An 18,671-nucleotide genomic window follows, 5' to 3' on the forward strand; every position below is an offset into this window, starting at 1 on the left:
CTGAACAGTGCCTCGGGACGTCGGAAATTCAATTAGCGGAGCAGGCACAGGCTTCCCCCACCCAGCAGGGGTGACTCTCCATCCCGCTCCATCCCGCTGAGAGACACGCCCACCTCATTCACAAAGTCCTGCCACGTCTAGCTGTCTCTCTTCATCTCCGTTGCCCTCTCCAGCTGGCTTCCCCCCCTTCATCTCTCTTCTACCTCCTCATCCCTTCTCTGTCTGTCTGCTTTTTTCCTTCCCAAGATGCTCATCATCTCTGTACAAGCAGATCATATTTCTCTCTCTCTCTCGCTCTCCTTGAGTTATTACCTTGCATTATCAGTCCTCACGCATCTGATTAAATTATATTAGAATAAAGAAATATTAAAATGAAAAAAAATCTCTTCGTTTCTCTCCTTCTGTACATAAATTTCTTTCTCTCTGTCTGCATGTGTCTCCTTCCTGTCAGTACCTTGTTCAGGTGAGGTTGGTTATAGGTTGGACTCCCCCATCCCCTCACCTGCCCGCTACCCCCAGTTCTACCCAAGATGCCTTTCTTCCTCAGCCGGGAGATGAAGGTGAATAATGCCTGGCGGTGTGCCCAGACAGTGGGATTAAACGCTGGGATTGTGCCTCCAGGACATTCATCTTCTCCTGACCCTCTGAACCCAGACGGCGACTGTCACCATTGGTTATTGCTGGATGTATTTCATGGCAGTTTTTCAGTGTGATCCTAGTGCTGCTGGGCCTCTCCCTCACTGCCGGAGAGTGCAGAGATGACGTGTTCGTGTTCCGCGTCATCGCCGTGTTCCGTGGATCTCTTCAGGCCTAAAGTGCCACTCAGCCTCTGCCAGCCTCTACCAGCTGATATCAGACACTATCAAACTCTACTAGCTAATATCAGATGCAAACAGACTCTATCAGCTTATGTCAGACATACCACACTCTACCAGCGCATATCTGATACTATCAGGCTATCAGACTCTTCCAGCGGAAACACAGGAAGCCACCTGCACAGGAAGGGAGAGACCTCACCAAAACTCCACCCACGCAGAAAGGGAGAGACCTCGGCCAAACTCTGCCCACACACGAAGGGAGAGACCTGGGTTCCAGGTTGTGTATTTGTTATACCATTATACGAGCTAGCCCATTCAAGTAAGAACAGCAGCAAGCATACTTTCTATCAGTACAGGGGTTCTCCGGAATTGGCAAATTGAACTACATGCAACACACATGGATACTGAGTCAGCTTGTCTGCAATTAGCCTGCTAATGTACAACACAGGTAAACTTTACACAGGACATGTAGTTAGTACACTGTAGAGCATGTCCTCAGGGTGTGTACTCACTGTGTGTACCCTCCACGGGGTCTGAGTGCCCTTGTCCTGGTGCCGCTGTGTTTGGGAATCCCCCTGTGGGCATTGGCACTGGGTGACATCCATCGAGGTGGACTGTTCAAAGAGACAAATCACATCCGTTTCATTGATATGTCCTGAAAGATCAATTGTTTTTTATCGTCATCTCAATGTGAACATGTGCAGTAAACACAATGCAAAACCTGTGATTAATGAGGAAAATTTGCATGCATGGCGCATGGAAATCAAATAATTTTTCTTATCTTCTCACCATTTGGCCAGTCATATTAAGCTCTAACGGTTAGCTGCAACTCGGATTGCCACACCATCTGGGGGTTTGTAATGCTCTTTATAAGCCTGTTTTGTTTATGTGACCGTTGACAGCAAGCTTGTTAGCAGTGTCCCCGTTAAAGCTGAAAGGCACAGGAACTATATCACGAATATGCACACTCGAAGCCCAATCACCACACAGAGTCCTCATATAGTGCAGGGGGAATGTGTCTAAAAAGGTGTACATCAAAGACATACATCACATTCCCATCTAGTTCCTTTACCATTTAAAGAACATTACATACTACACCATATGTGTGTGTTGAGAACCATGTGGCCATTAAATCCCTCCCCTACACAGAAAGGTACACATATGTACACACACACACACAAAATAATGACAAAGTGTGTGTGCATGAGCTGCTCTAATGGCTGTTGGCACTAGTCAGGATGCTTTTATCTCCCAAAGAAACAGCAGCCCATCAAGACAAATGAATCCTGTCCAAGCAGACCAAAGAAGACAAGAACAGGGAATTGAGGATAGCGAGAGACAGACCGGGAGAGACAGAGAGAGGACAGGGACTAGAGGACAGTGAGAGACAGACTGGGAGAGACAGAGAGAGGACAGGGACTAGAGGACAGTGAGAGACAGACTGGGAGAGACAGAGAGAGGACAGGGACTAGAGGATAGCGAGAGACAGACCGGGAGAGACAGAGAGAGGACAGGGACTAGAGGACAGTGAGAGACAGACTGGGAGAGACAGAGAGAGAACGAGAGAGAAGAAAGGTGGGGGGAGGGAGAAAGAAAAACTGTGTGTGTGTGTATGTATATGTGTGTGCATGCGTGTGCGCATGTGTGTTGACATCTGTGTTGTGTGCGCGTGTGTGTGTGTGTGTTTGAGGTGTGTGCGTATGTGCACATGTGCATGTGTATATCCGTGTTGTGTGTATGTGAATATCTGTGTTGTGTGTGTGTGTATATCGGTGTTGTGTGTGTGTACATCTGTGTTGTGTGTATGTGTACATCTGTGTTGTGTGTATGTGTACATCTGTGTTGTGTGTATGTGTACATCTGTGTTGTGTGTATGTGTACCTCTGTGTTGTGTGTATGTGTACATCTGTGTTGTGTGTATATGTATATCTGTGCTGTATGTGTGTATATCTATGTTGTGTGTATATGTATATCTGTGCTGTATGTGTGTATCTGTGTTGTGTGTATATGTATATCTGTGTTGTGTGTATATGTATATCTGTGTTGTGTGTATATATCTGTGTTGTATGTGTATATCCGTGTTGTATGTGTATATCTGTGTTGTGTGTATGTGTATATCTGTGTTGTGTGTATGTGTATATCTGTGTTGTGTGTATGTGTATATCTGTGTTGTGTGTGTACATCTGTGTTGTGTGTGTACATCTGTGTTGTGTGTATATGTATATCTGTGTTGTGTGTGTATATCTGTGTTGTGTGTATATATCTGTGTTGTGTGTATATATCTGTGTTGTGTGTATATGTACATCTGTGTTGTATGTGTACATCTGTGTTGTGTGTATATGTATATCTGTGTTGTGTGTGTATATATGTGTTGTGTGTATATGTATATCTGTGTTGTGTGTGTATATCTGTGTTGTGAGTATATGTATATCTGTGTTGTGTGTGTATCTATGTTGTGTGTATATGTACATTTGTGTTGTATGTGTGTATCTGTGTTGTGTGTATGTGTATATCTGTGTTGTGTGTATGTGTACATCTGTGTTGTGTGTATGTGTACATCTGTGTTGTGTGTGTATATCTGTGTTGTGTGTATATGTATATCTGTGTTGTGTGTGTATATCTATGTTGTGTGTATATGTATATTTGTGTTGTATGTGTGTATATGTGTTGTGTGTATATGTATATCTGTGTTGTGTGTGTATATCTGTGTTGTGTGTATATGTATATCTGTGTTGTGTGTGTATATCTGTGTTGTGTGTATATGTATATCTGTGTTGTATGTGTATATCTGTGTTGTGTGTATATGTATATCTGTGTTGTATGTGTATATCTGTGTTGTATGTGTATGTGTACATCTGTGTTGTGTGTATGTGTATATCTGTGTTGTATGTGTATATCTGTGTTGTGAGTATATCTATATCTGTGTTGTGTGTATGTGTGTATCTGTGTTGTGTGTATGTGTGTATCTGTGTTGTGTGTATGTGTACATCTGTGTTGTGTGTATATGTATATCTGTGTTGTGTGTGTATATCTATGTTGTGTGTATATGTATATCTGTGTTGTGTGTGTATATCTATGTTGTGTGTATATGTATATCTGTGTTGTATGTGTGTATCTGTGTTGTGTGTATATGTATATCTGTGTTGTGTGTATATATCTGTGTGGTATGTGTATATCTGTGTTGTGTGTATGTGTACATCTGTGTTGTGTGTATGCATATATTAGTATTGTGTGTGCGTATGTGTGTGTGTGTGTGTGTGTGTGTGTGTGTGTGTGTGTGTGTGTGTGTGTGTGTGTGTGTGTGTGTCAGGGCCTCCATCATATTCCTGTTTGCACACTGTCATTTTTCATTAGCTGAAGGGCTGCAGAGGAACAACCAAGAAACAACCACCGCCTTTCCATAGCAGCTCAACCACACACACAAACACCCCCACACACTACACACACCCCCACACACTAAACACACACATCCCCACACACTACACACACACACACACACCCAACCCACACAAAACACACCTCCACACACTACACACACATACACACACACCCCCACACACAAAACACACCTCCACATACATACATTGAACATACATTGTTGATCGGGGGGTCAACAATGTATGTTGCAACATTTGCAACTAAATGTTGGGTTTATTATAGGAAATGTAAATCACATTACAAATACAGTAATCCCTCCTTTATCGCATTCTGGATTCCAGAACTGCCTACAATAACCGAAAATCCGCGAAGTAGAAATTATATATTTAAGTATTTATACACTATATTAAGGCTTTAAAAACCCTCCCCACACCCCAAACATTTCCCATAACCATTCCCACACTGTTCTGTATATGTGTGCTTGTCCAGCGAGCAGTCGTGTTGTATACAATCTCATGTAGGCGAGTAGCGTCTCAGGCAAGCGATGCTGGTTCTCATTTCCGAGAGTAAATATGCACTATTTACTGTAATTCGTACTATTTTATTATTTATAACATTCCTTGTTAATTGTTAGAATTAATACTTATAACATTTTTATACATTTTGGGATTTTGTCATGTAACAAATCATAAAATATATATTTTTCCCGCCAATCGAATTCCGCAGACAACTGGCGAAAATGTGAAAATGCAAATTATTTTTCCCCATTAATATCTTATAAAAACCCGTGAAAGAGTGAATTTGCAAAAGCTGAAGTGCGAAGTGGCGCGGGATCACTAACATAATACAAAAAATAAGTATGAACTAACATACAACTGAGTGCAAAATAAATATTAAATTTATTAAATTTATAAAGAACAACATTAAGATAAAAACTACATTCAGAAGAAAATATCAACTTAAATGTGCAATCAAAAAGAAAATGTGAGTGAGTGGCAGCGCAAATGTGAATCACGTCCTTAGCAACAGTTCTCTGGGTGACAGTACTTTCAGTGAACGTATCAGAGAGTGAACGAGAGCCCTCAGTTCATGAACAAATCAGAGAGTGAACGAGAGCCCTCAGTACAGTGAATGAATCACTGAGCATGCGCAGTTCCCTCGCAATGAATGTCTCCGCCTTCAGATTCGCGGGTGATTCTGTGATTCACAGACCACACAGCAGTTCCCCTGCCGGCCTGCACGGTCGCTACTGAGCTCAACTACTGAACTGAAAAAGGAACGAATCAGCTGAGGAAGTGATTCGATTCAGTTTGTTCAAATGATTTGTTCATTTGAACCAATCGTTCGCGAACAACTCAACACTACATACCAGACTGTGAACTTTGGCCACTCATGAAATTCAACTCGATGTTAACTCGACAATGTCAGAAAGTAGAAAGATAAGATATATGGACACATTTCTCCTTTGACTTTAAGAAAAACAAGACGGTGTGTAAACCATGTGGGACGATGATGTCTGGAAAAATACGACAAATGAAACATCTGCGGGCTATGGCATTGCTGTTTTTACGGCACCCAGTTTTATATAGAATGTAATATGCATTGCTCATAACAAACTATGTTTTTCAAGTAGAGCGGGCCTACTGGTCATTAATGTTTTGTTATTGTTAAGCTCAATAACTAAGTTCAGGTCAATAAAGTTGTTTGGAGATCTGTTTTGTATATATTGCACATACGAACAATAATATTCTGTAACTGGTTAATAAATTATAAATAAATAAATTGGTTAATAAAAGTTTCATTTTGTGCAAGTGTAGGCCCATATTATTACACCATTTATATTTTAATCAACTAAATTCTTTTGATAATTAGTCGACTAAATTCTAATGACAATTTGAACTAAAACTACACTACAACTAAAAACAACTCCAATGACTAAATTATGACTAAAACTAATTCAAAAGACTAAGACTAAAACTAAATAAAAAATTGCTGTCAAAATTAACACTGCGTCACAGGTGGGACTGAGAACGGTCTCATACGTCACAGGTGGGACTGAGAACAGTCTCATACGTCACAGGTGGCACTGAGAACAGTCTCATACGTCACAGGTGGGACTGAGAACAGTCTCATACGTCACAGGTGGGACTGAGAACAGTCTCATACGTCACAGGTGGGACTGAGAACAGTCTCATACGTCACAGGTGGAAATGAGAACAGTCTCATACGTCACAGGTGGGACTGAGAACAGTCTCATACGTCACAGGTGGGACTGAGAACAGTCTCATACGTCACAGGTGGGACTGAGAACAGTCTCATACGTCACAGGTGGGACTGAGAACAGTCTCATACGTCACAGGTGGGACGTCACAGGTGGAACTGAACAGTTTCATACGTCACAGGTGGGTCTGAGAACGTTCTCATATGTAACAGGTGGAAATCAGAACAGTCTCATACGTCACAGGTGGGATTGAGAACAATCTCGTATCAGAATTGTCTCTGCGATGTGGTTAAGAGCAGAGATTTGAGCAAGATTACTTTCAGTAATTATTGTATAATGTATAATGCTGACAGAGAAAGAAAAAGAAAGACCTATGGTGTTCCTGTGCAACCTCTTCTGGAATGTTTGCATAGCAGGTGTCCCTGACCAAATCTGTTCAATTCATCAGCAAAAATCAGCAAAGTCAAATTTTATCTCCCCACAGAACACCTGCTGAGCTTTAAAGAAAGCCAACGAAGCTTCAGTTTTTCCAAGTAATTATAAGTTGTTTATTGCACACCAGAAGACGGTCTAATTTGGAAGGTGTGAGACTCATTAAAGCTGAATAACGGGGTTTCATCAATACGGCGCTGCTAACAGCAGGATTTCATTTTTTATGTTTATGTAACCCTGTAAAATCTTAGCCCCTGATTAGCCAAAGCAGAAGAAACAGGAGACAAGTGAGATCAGACAGTAATAGCACTGTGTGTGTGTGTGTGTGTGTGAGTGAGTGTGTGAGAGAGAGACAGAGAGAGAGAGAGAGAGAGATAGCGAGGGAGGGAGACACAGGTGCCCCACAGGTGAAAGTTCAGCTTTGTAGTATAACACTACACGTCCCCCCAGCTATAGGAAGCAGCAGTAGCCTCTTCTTGACTAATGAAATGCTCTGGTAAAGTGCCAACCTTTTTCAGACCGGTCAGAGTGGGTTTACAAACCAACGAGGGATGAGTCAGAATGCTCGGATAGTGAAACGATCATGAACGTGTTCAACGTTCAACAGAGGGCAGAGTGGAGCCTGCGTCTTACGCACTAATGCAGTGAAAAATGACTACAGCCAGGGGCAGACTGGGGAGAAAAAGTGGCCCGGGAGTTCCTGACAGACTGGCCCACTTATATATATATATATATATATATATATGTGTGTGTGTGTGTGTGTGTGTGTGTGTGTGTGTGTGTGTGTGTGTGTGTATACTGTATATGAATCTATACATGGCACGTAGTGTATATGACGGCGTTTATTGTCATATGGACAATATTAATTCCAGCAATAATATGATTACAAAGCCACATAGTGGCTTTTAAATAGTCCACCATAAGACCACCAAACAAGTTGTTTTACGCAAAGTGCATCCTAAAGAACAACCTACAACTCTAACGTGGGTATTTCTTCCTCTTACCTATTTGTGGTGGTTAGTTTTAATCTAGGAATTTCAATAGCTTTAAAAAAAACAGTGCACAGTGCTCTGCCTTGAAGACCGCCACTTGCGTCCGTGTTAACCGTGTTAAGGTAATTTGCCTTAGACGTTGCAGAGGCGACAGCAGTACATTTAAAATAACGTTATCTACAATTTAAACTGCTGTATGTTTTCGTAGTCCGGACCGTATTTTCTGGGACAAGTTGGTTTTTTTCTGATCTCCGCTGCATACTGTCAGCCCGCACCAGCTGGCCCAGTCCGCTGAGCAGGTTAGTCTGACTGGAGCGGAGGGAGGTAATAACACCGTTAAACAGCAGCGTGACTACGGGCCAGGGCCGCAGTGCGCGGCAGTGGCTCCTCCACGGGCTGAGTTAAACCACCGGCGGCCAGCGGCCCGGCGGCCCACCGGCCCACTAACCCATCGGCCCACCGGGGAAATCCCCGGTAGCAATGTATGCCAGTCCGCCCCTGACTACAGCTAACTTAGCATAGGTGGGAATCTGCAGAACAGGCGTGTTTAGTGCTGTTGCTGCTCTAATACACACATATTAGAGTTCGACTGAGAGTCCTCGCCTCAATCTGCAGTGTCTAAGCAGGCAAATTCTTCCACACACTGGTCACACTGCATGCGAGTCCAAGCCCCACATGAATAAATCAATAATTTGAAGAATGTATCACATTTGGTATGATTAACTACCTATTTGCCAACTGTTTTCTGAGCTAAAGACAGGGATCCAGCTCTGGCAAATATCATACAAACATGAGACGCATCCTGCATTCCGTGTAGTCAATTAAACAAGAGGATGCAAACAAGTTTTGTAGTTCACAGCTATGAAGAGTCTGTGGTTAAAGTAGTCAAAGGCAGTGGAAAGCAAAATTAGAAGGGTTAGGGGTTAGGGGTTTAGGGGGTAGGGTTAGGGGTTTAGGGGGTAGGGCTAGGGGTTTAGGGGGTAGGGCTAGGGGTTTAGGGGGTAGGGCTAGGGGTTTAGTGGTTTTGGGGTTTGGGTTAGGTCCGTACTAGAAGAGTAAAACAGGAAAGTTTCTGACGCACCATCTGCTGCGTGAGCTGCATGATCAGACGCTCCTTCCCCATGAGCTCCTCTCTCAAGTGCTGCACCTCTTTGAGGAGGTCCTCCACCTGGAACAACAGAGTGTGAGGTTAACCCAACACACACCTGGAACAGCTCAGAGTGTGAGGTTAACACAACACACACATGGAACAGCTCACAGTGTGAGGTTAACCCAACACACACCTGGAACAGCACAGTGTGAGGTTAACCCAACACACACATGGAACAGCTCAGAGTGTGAGGTTAACCCAACACACACATGGAACAGCTCAGAGTGTGAGGTTAACCCAACACACACCTGGAACAGCACAGTGTGTGAGGTTAACCCAACACACACCTGGAACAGCACAGTGTGTGAGGTTAACACAACACACACCTGAAACAGCACAGTGTGAGGTTAACCCAACACACACCTGAAACAGCACAGTGTGAGGTTAACCCAACACACACCTGGAACAGCTCAGAGTGTGAGGTTAACCCAACACACACCTGGAACAGCACAGTGTGTGAGGTTAACCCAACACACACCTGGAACAGCACAGTGTGTGAGGTTAACCCAACACACACCTGGAACAGCACAGTGTGTGAGGTTAACACAACACACACCTGGAACAGCACAGTGTGTGAGGTTAACACAACACACACATGGAACAGCACAGTGTGTGAGGTTAACACAACACACACCTGAAACAGAGTGTGAGGTTAACCCAACACACACCTGAAACAGAGTGTGAGGTTAACCCAACACACACCTGGAACAGAGTGTGAGGTTAAACCAAAAGGTGCATGCGCTCTCACCAGTGATGTCAGTAACGCATTACTCTAATCTTACCACTTTTTTCGGTAACGAGTAATATAACGCTCTACTATTTCCAGTCCAGTAATCAGATTAAAGTTACTTATCCAAATAACTGTGCGTTACTATTTTTATTTTCCCTAGTAAAAATATATATTTTTGTTTTCTTCTTGGCTCAGTTCTACTTTTGCGTCTGACCGTAGCGCTCGACTCCGCACGCCGCGACCCTGTGAGTCAAAAAAGTCATTTTTTGCAGCGTCCTCCCGTAACGATGTGTGGTAGTATAAAGAAATACCCCTCAAAAACAGGGGAAGGAACATTTACCTGAAGAATTTTAATGTTGCACTGTGTTCCACGTTTGAAAAGTGCTGGAATTTTGACTAACGTCGCCTACTTTAAAATACTTGAAATTGTAATGGTATTTCGTTTCACAAGCTGTCTGACTGAACAGGGGTGGGTTTCCCGAAACGTTCGTAGCGCTAAGTACTTCTTAACCTCGTACGTTCGTTTCATACGAGGTTACGAAGTACTTGGCGCTACGAACGTTTCGGGAAACCCACCCCAGTTCGCTTGTATTACGTTTACAAATAAATTTACAAATAATACCGCGCAGCTACACAAACGTAATGTCAGGAAGTCTCGCCCTTTAACACTGGGGGGGGGGGGGGGTTGCGTTATCAATAAAGTTTCCCTCCTCGGGATTTTTGGATTAAGCAGTTTCTGCATCGGTTACCGAACCTGCTTCAATACATTGTTACTGTTAAAAATGCACTTCCAATAAAGTGAGTATTGGAAAAATGTATTTTGTTGCTGAATGTAACTACTAAAGTAACTTGTAATCTAACGTAGTTACTTTTAAAATCAAGTAATATGTAACGTAACTAAGTTACTTTTAAAAGGAGTAATCAGTAATCGGATTACTTTCTCAAGGTAACTTAGCCATCGCTGGCTCTCACACACGCACGCACCTGCACCCGCACGCGCACACACACACACGCGCACACGCACGCACACGCACGCGCACGCAGCCCTATTTTTAAAGACTGTTTAGACTGACTAATCTTTATAGCCTAAAGAAACTGTGAAGGTTACCTGCACTTCACATTCCTTTAAATCTTAAAATCAGTTTTACGCAACAGGATCTCAAAGATCTGTTTAAAGCTTCAGGCCAAATGTGAGTCATTTTAACCAGGCCATTTTTAAAGCCAGGAAGGCGTCTTCATCTGTGCGTAAACCTCTTTTGCATTCGAAAGCGGCTCACCCGAGCGCTCCATGTACATCAGGATTAAACCCCAGCTGTGCCATGTACCCCAGGGCTCAGAGTGGAGGTGTGCTGCAGTGAACGCTGGAGACGGACAGTACGGGTGTGTCTCCATAGCAATGTGACACGCTGATTCAGTCAGACGTGGTTGCATAGCAATAGCTATTATCGTCCTCGACTGCAGGCAGCGTAGTGCGGAGACATGTGAGAACTAGACAGAGGGCCATCAGTGGGAAAGCGAGGAGGTGATCAGCATTAAAATACATGAGCCTCAATCTCTCTCTCTCTCTCTCTCTCTCTCTCTCTCTCTCTCTCTCTCTCTCTCTCTCTCTCTCTCTCTCTCTCTCTCTCTCTCTCTCTCTCACACACACACACACACACACACACACACACACACACACACACACACAAAGGCAGACTCGCTCGTGCACAGCGCCCCCTGGTGAGCGGCTGTGGGTACTGCTCCTGCACGGGAGTCAAACGTGCCATTTTAAAGGCCGTGCCGGTCTCATGAGTGGGTTAGCCTGTGCTCCATAACCAGCACCTTACAGCTGCTGGGCAACAGGAACTCTCCATGACTACGGCGAGGGGGGCGTGGTGATGGGGGGGTGGGGGCGGCTCCGGGTGAGTGGCGTTACTCTCCAGAGTGAGTCACGGCAAAGGAAAATCAAGGGTCAGACGTGTGATAAGCATGGCGGCCCTAGTGACGAGGCCCTCATTATCTGGCCACGGGATGGGGGAAAAAATGAAAATGAAATGAAAATGAGGCGGGGGAGGGGTGCGGAGGCTTCGGAGGGCCCGGCTCTCCCGACGGGAAAGGAGCGTAATCATGTTTTCCGACAGAGTTATAGCGGAATGAGTCGGTATTCTCCAGACGCAGAGGGAAGACAGGAGAGTGCTGGGTGGAGAGAGGTTTGGACCGGCACACACACCAACAACGCTTTCGCGAAGGTGGGGTGTTTTTTGTTTTTTTCTTTACATTTATGATCAATCAGAGAGCTGTCTTGCAAGCTTTTACACGCTTCATCCTTACTTGTTGTTGGCTGCTAGAGTCTTCGGAAGACGGGCTGGTGGTCAAATCTCCGACGTCGTCCGAGGATCCGTCCTCCTCCGTCTACAAAGTCATGAACAAACACGCAGATCAGCCCAGCCTAATTCTGCACAGTGCTCCACACTGGGGAATGGCCTTGTTCTGCTAAGCAGCAGCAATGCCTTCACATTGTAAACCACAATAACTGTCAGCCTGGGCTATTATGGAACCAGAATGCCTTCTCCTGCCTGTGTTCAGAGCACAACAGGGAATCTAAATAAGAAAATAGAAATTAATGATGCAGGAAACACCATAAAGTGCCCTGCTTAATTATGACATACAAATAAAGGGCAGACTATTCACCAATAGATCGTGCTCCCTGCCTAATGAAAGAGTTAACCTGGGCTGGCAAGCTGAACGTCAAAAGGTGCCTGCCATGCCCACACAACTGATCCCAAATCAGCATTGCGGTCCTCCTGAAGTGTCGATCCCTAATCATATCCATCATGATGCATGTTAAACAAACCCCAGATCTGATGTCGGGATTCGTTTATTTGTTTGCAACCCACAAGTGAGAAGAACTGGCTATTCATCCCAGAGATGAAACGCTGCTCAATGGCCCAAGGGTGCTTTTTTGAGACTCCGACGTACGGGCTGCCATTTTGTCTGCGTAGGGAGCTCTACGCTGGGGTCAGTGGAAGGAACCAACCAGCAGGGGCATCAGAGACATCCGGATGAGCCCAAGCTGGGTGTGAGTGGTTTCATTAAGGCAAATCCACTGATCCACTGACCAGCACCCTGCTCTCGTCTGCTGTTAATGCCACATATTACATAAACATCACATTGGCTTTTGATGGAAAGGACCTACCCTTTTAGAAACTTTTGAACTCATAGTTTTCTGATTAACTATATCAGAAAACTATAGTTAATTTTCCAAAGAGCTTCCTTAGCCTTGGCCAAAAAAGAATCAGAAGGGCGGGGAACCGATCAATCTAGGGCCAATTTAGATGGGATTTTAGGCGCGTAATGCAAGCTCTTGGCATGATGCTAAAAGCTAGCTTTAAATATCTCACATGTGGCGGGGGGGGGGGGTCCTGAAGCAGCTGAGTGGTTCTTCGCAGCGTAGATTTATAAGAGCACATACGCAGTGATGAGAGGCAGATTGGCAGAACAGGACGGATTGTCTGTGCTTCCATCCGTCTGATCTCTCCATCCTTCTATTCCTTTTTCACTCATCCTTTTATCCTATTTGAGCCCCCACCGCTAGTACTTCCGAACCTCTCAGGAAAGTCTGTGTGAGACTCAAAACGCTTCTTTGTGGAATACGGTACCGTGGAAGAGGCCGGAATGCTGATCCAAGATCTATCAGCATTTCAAACCCTGGGGCTGTCAAGAGTCCGCACCTCGAACCGAAACTGATCCGACATCAGCTGGTGTTGGAGGGACGCAGAGTGTCCTGGGGCGTGTTCATCACAGCAGAACCAAATGACCTCTGCTTCCAAATAACAAGCCTTCAAAATCCATCACGTCTGTTGTGAATGAGACTGAGCTGTTGCATTTCCAAATGCTTTTCAAAGCATTTCCATTTAAAGAAGGTTACATGAATGACACAGTTCCCACCAGAAAACAGCCTTCCGCGATGTCTACATCTGTCAAAAGGCTTCTTGACACCACATATTAAACCGTACAGAAAACAAGGCAGCAATAACCCAAATAGATGTCTGGGTAATTATACTCTTCTGAAACCTTATCGAAGTCATACGTCAAGCCCGTAACCTCTGTCATCACCGGAGACGCACTAGCGTGTAGTCTTTGTGCAGCGCTATCAAAGGCCTCTGGGTACGGGAGGAAACGAGCAGCTTCAGACACCCATATTGACATTTTCCCCCACAACAATGCAGGATGACACTTTATTGTGCTGCTTGTTTGAAAATTGTCCATCTGATTGCAGTGCACACAGCTCCATTCATGCCGCACGGGGGAGTCAATGTCATCCACGCCGCGCCAAAAACACGCTGCCGGCTCCGACCACCGCGGTGGGAACGAGGTCTCATGAATCCTAAAAAGACACATTATGTTCGGAAAGCGACGAATCCCATCGACGGAACGGGACAAGTCGATTTCGCTCTTGAAATAAACGCGCATACAATAAACGGCAAAGTGGAAGGAAAGAAACGCTACGGCAATGCAGAGTAGGGGGAAGGGGCGGGGCCCCAGGGGAATGGGGAGGGGCCGGCTGTGGGCGTAGGAGCTGCAGGCCATGGAGGCAGGTGGTCCCTAAAGGTCCAAGTGACAAGAACGTCTAACAAATCACAACAAAAGTAGCAAGTCAAACTTCACACAGCCTCATCTTCGTTTTGCTGTATTAATTCCAAGAAGATTAAAGGTCAAATACATAATTGAAATGTTTGGTCTGTGCGAGATCTATCAGAGGTACTGCCGGAGGGAGAACTGTGTGTTAGACATAAAACCTGAGAAACGCAGGCCAGTCATTAAAACTGCTCTCTCTTCTATGGACGCGTGGTTTTAATCATACAGTGGAGTCTGAAATTTCAAGGAGCCGATTGATTTCTCCCGAGGCGCACTTCAGTGAAGTCAGTAATTTCTCCTGAAAGCATAGTTTACTGTTTGTTGTTACCAGTCAATCAGTTTAACAATTATTCAGATTGTAAAACAACCTACTCCACACTGCACGCCTTAGTGCTGAGATGTTCATCGTCCCTTTACAGATATACTGTCTCTCTCTCTGTCTCCCTTTCTCTCTCTCTCTCTGTCTGTCTGTCTCTCTCTCTTTTTCTCTCTCTCTCTCTGGGCTACTCTCCCTGCACCATTTCTGGCCCAGCAGTCTGGCCTGGCCCAGTACAGACACCGTGACACCAAAGACAACGCAGGCACGTAGCTGCGGGCCGGATGTGGCAGGCGTGTTTAACGCAGGTTAACGAACGCGCACCTCCTTTCCCCGGAGCAACGAAGAGCGTTTCGAGCAGAAACCTATAATCTCGGAGGCTGGCGTAGAGGGCGGGGCTGAGGAATGGCAGAATCGATAGAGCAGGCCTGCTGACAGAACAGCCTGCTACGTATTAGTCACACACAGTGGACAGACACCAACGCGCCGTCAGCAGAGAGGAAACGGCACCAAGCAGCCGGGCCGGCCGAGATCACACATGGGCCGGCGGCCATATTGACATCCAGTAACATCCGTGATCAAACATGGCAGACGCAGCCCCGCAACTTGTTCATAAACTGTGAGGAAAAAATTAGCTGCAAACATGGAATGTGTCCACACGCTCGTTAGTGTGACGGAAGCAGCTCGGAGCGACGACTGTTTAGTAGAGTTTAGTGGAACACCAGCGCTAACCTTCGTCGTGGTGGTTTTACTTCCATAGCTAGACACACCTCCTTTTGCTGTACTTCCATTCCACCAATGTATGTTACAGCACCGCTATAAAGAGACATATACACCACATAAGGCTGTGACACACTACGTAGCACATAGGCAAGTAAAGTTTTCATTTCAATCTTCCGATTGTTGGAATAGGATACGGAATACAGAGGCAGAGTTAGTTCAGGGTGTGTGTGTGTGTGTGTGTGTGCGTGTGTGTGTGTGTGCAAGTGTGTGTATGCAAGTGTGTGTGAGACCTGTAGCAGTCGTCTCAGCTGGATCAGCTGGTCTTTGACGTATGAGCAGTCCTGGGTCATGTGTTTCAGCGTCAGCTCATCGAGACATGCCTGCTCTCCGTCCCGCCTCCCCAGACACAGGTGCCCGTCTCTGTGGACCAGACAGACGGTAGTGGAAGAACAGAAGAAATGTAAACGTCTGGAGTCTGAGGCCACTGACGTTCCGCAACAGCCACCACGAGGAACAAACAGAAAACGTTGCGGCCACATGACCTCAAATTAGATGGAATTCTAACTTGACAGACGTTGGGCAGACAGCATGAGGAGAAGGGTGGAGATGGGAACCTCGCTGGACGGCACGTCCATGTCCAACCGCGGCTTTCCAGCCAGAGCGTAATAAGCTCACCTGTTGTCGTCATAGAGCTTGTCCTGCCTCCCCCAGCACTGCTGCCGCCTCCTCCATGGCCAGTAACCCCCGTCCGAGCACTCGTAGTGGCACATTCCGTCAACATCTGCAACAGCCACATGGACACAGCGGACTGAACTAGTGAACGAATAATACAAAATACAGAATACAGAAAGACTTTTGTACAAGTACAAGGCACAAAAGAGGGGTCAGACAGGTAAAAAAGATGATGCTTACTGCAGGCCTAAGGAAACACACACACACACACACACACACACACACACTTCAGTAGATGGCCTGCTTCACTTTCAGAAAGAAGTCAGGCTGTCCATCTGAAAAAGATATAAACAAACTAGAGATCATAGCTGGATCAGAGAGCAGAGTCTCTGCTGTAGCAGTCCCCAGGAGATTCTCAAATGTAATTCGCGCTCCCTCTCACACAAACACAGTCAGAGGTATTATGGAAATGATTTCGTCTTTAGAAACAGCAGAACTGCCTCTCAGGTAAGGTCTCAGGCAAGCGTCAAAAGCACTCATTCCATGAACAGGAACACTCTGAAAACAGGAATTACACACGCCTTTCACAAGCCCCTCGTAAACACGCCACTCCACAGGGCTCACACACAGACGAGCATGCACCTATGCCGACCTTGTTCACACGACAACAAACTCGGGTCCTCGCGAGTTACGACATCCGCTTGGGGCGGGTCGCTGTAGGTGACCTGACCAGTAAACACAAACTCTGGGACACAGAAGCGTGTTGCTGAGACAACATCTTTTATTTAGTGGTGAAAGCGCTCCTGGTATGTTTGTATTCTAATATGCACGGAGAAAAAAAAAACCCAGAGCTGTATGACTACCTGCAGAGTCTTGATAGCAGAGCCTAGTTTTAATTATTGATTGGACACCTTCGAGGACCGCTCCAAGAGCCACTGTAAAATATATCAGTGATGGTCATGATGTGTTGGCTGAGAACATGGAGGCTTCGCTCACCGCTGCTGAGGGAGGCGTCTTCAGGCAGGTCCACGTCGAGCATGAGGTCATCGTCCTCCAGATCGCATGACTCCAGGTTGTCCAGATTGTTGAGAATGTCCTTGTGGACGTGAACAAAGTAGGGACAAAAAGCAGGTGAGGGATGAAAGAGACAAAAGAGTTACACGGTTTAAATGCTGAACAATCAGAGCTCAGATGGCTGGAGGGTCAGTATACTTAAGTCCCTGACAATACACAAAGGACAGAGATCTGCAGAGAGCTTCATTTATCCAAAAAAAACAAAAAAAAGCCCAGCAAAAATAACAAATGGCGGTATTGGCAGAACTAGCCAGCAAGGAGAAGTGTGACGTGCCTTAATCAATACCGAGGCCATCTCGTCTTGTTATAAGAGACCCACTGTATTCAGTTTACCTGAATTGCTTGAGATAACTGCGCTTGGAGATCCTGGGTACAATCGATCTCAGGCCATGAGCGACCAGGCCGATGGCCGTCGCGTGACGGAGGGGTAAAAAACTGCTTTGAGGGGTGCGTTTTGGGCGGTGCGTTTTGGGCGGAGCGCATTTGGGCGGAGCGCGTTCGGGCAGTTGCCGTTATCTGTGGGCCCGGACCAACGTCGGGGTTTCCGCTCTGGGATCTGCCGCGCCAGGCGTTGGATTAGTCCCAGCCCAAGAATCCTGGGAAATGAATTTTCCCCATGAGCAGCTCCACTCTGCAGCGTGGAAATATTAAGCGTTCAAGGGGCTGTACCATGGGGCAGAATCGAGCGGAAGACAGGGGCTTTAGAAGGATTGGGGTCTACGATGGGGCACTAAAACAATTTGATTGACAAGGAGTTCAGAGCAGAAGCCTATAGCCTGATGGAACAATTGGGTTGTACAAGAACTGGCACATTTCTGTGTATGAAATGGCCTCCTCACATGAACCACTATCAAACTTCTATTGTCTTCAGGGAAAGAGTGGGACTATGGGACTGAGTAACTGCATGTTTTTTCTGTGTATGTGTGAGTGTGGTGTTTCGGTTCCCTGGCTGGCCTAGTCACGGCCTGTCGCACGACGTGCTGTGTTTTGTGACCCCCTCCTGCTCTTCAGTGCCTGTGTCCTGCTTCAGCGAGCGAGCTCTTCCCTTTCAGAGGACCAACCGGGTCGCTTCCATTCTGTGCGGCCTTGCGGACGAGGCCCTTTGTGCAGCGTACCTCCTGCATTTCAGACGAGCACCTAACCCCCTGACCCCTTTTCACACCACTACAGTCCCCACTCACCCCAAGGGGGTGCCAGGTGCAAGAGAGAGAGAGAGAGAGAGAGAGAGAGAGAGAGAGAGGGGAGCAGAGAAACAGCACTGTCTAAAGTCTGAGAGAACAGTTGTGTGCTTGTTGCCATGTCATCTTCATCCAGACGTTACGCTCTGGCTGGAAAGCCGCAGTTAGACATGGACGTGACGTCCAGCGAGGTTCCCCGGTGCTACACCAACAGCAGAAAACTCAACTTCAGCCTACACCCCCAACCTCCACAAGCTTACAACAGTCTACTCCACCTCCAACCACTACCAGCTCACAACAGCTACAAGCTTACAGTCTCCTAAGAGACGTGATGGAGAAGGCCTGCGGTACCTTCTCTAATTCAGACGTC

The 18,671-nt window shown here is 45.9% G+C and overlaps 1 protein-coding gene across 5 annotated transcripts in view; it reads right to left on the bottom strand.

The window, feature by feature from the left end:
* Positions 1-18,671, bottom strand: part of ccser2b (coiled-coil serine-rich protein 2b) — a 49,288-nt gene that overhangs the window by 12,609 nt on the left and 18,008 nt on the right. For 4 of the 5 annotated variants that reach the window (XM_076987854.1, XM_076987856.1, XM_076987857.1 and 1 more), the window contains exons 4-10: positions 17,046-17,145; positions 16,053-16,158; positions 15,668-15,797; positions 15,387-15,470; positions 12,032-12,112; positions 8,923-9,009; positions 1,331-1,432 (exon numbers count right to left, since the gene is read on the bottom strand). In XM_076987854.1, the coding sequence (XP_076843969.1) occupies positions 1,331-1,432; positions 8,923-9,009; positions 12,032-12,112; positions 15,387-15,470; positions 15,668-15,797; positions 16,053-16,158; positions 17,046-17,145 (690 nt within the window). The remainder of the gene's footprint in view (positions 1-1,330; positions 1,433-8,922; positions 9,010-12,031; positions 12,113-15,386; positions 15,471-15,667; positions 15,798-16,052; positions 16,159-17,045; positions 17,146-18,671) is intronic. The other variant, XM_076987855.1, reaches the window with a different exon arrangement.

Source organism: Brachyhypopomus gauderio, unplaced genomic scaffold (assembly GCF_052324685.1).
Source record: "Brachyhypopomus gauderio isolate BG-103 unplaced genomic scaffold, BGAUD_0.2 sc57, whole genome shotgun sequence".
NCBI lineage: Eukaryota > Metazoa > Chordata > Actinopteri > Gymnotiformes > Hypopomidae > Brachyhypopomus > Brachyhypopomus gauderio.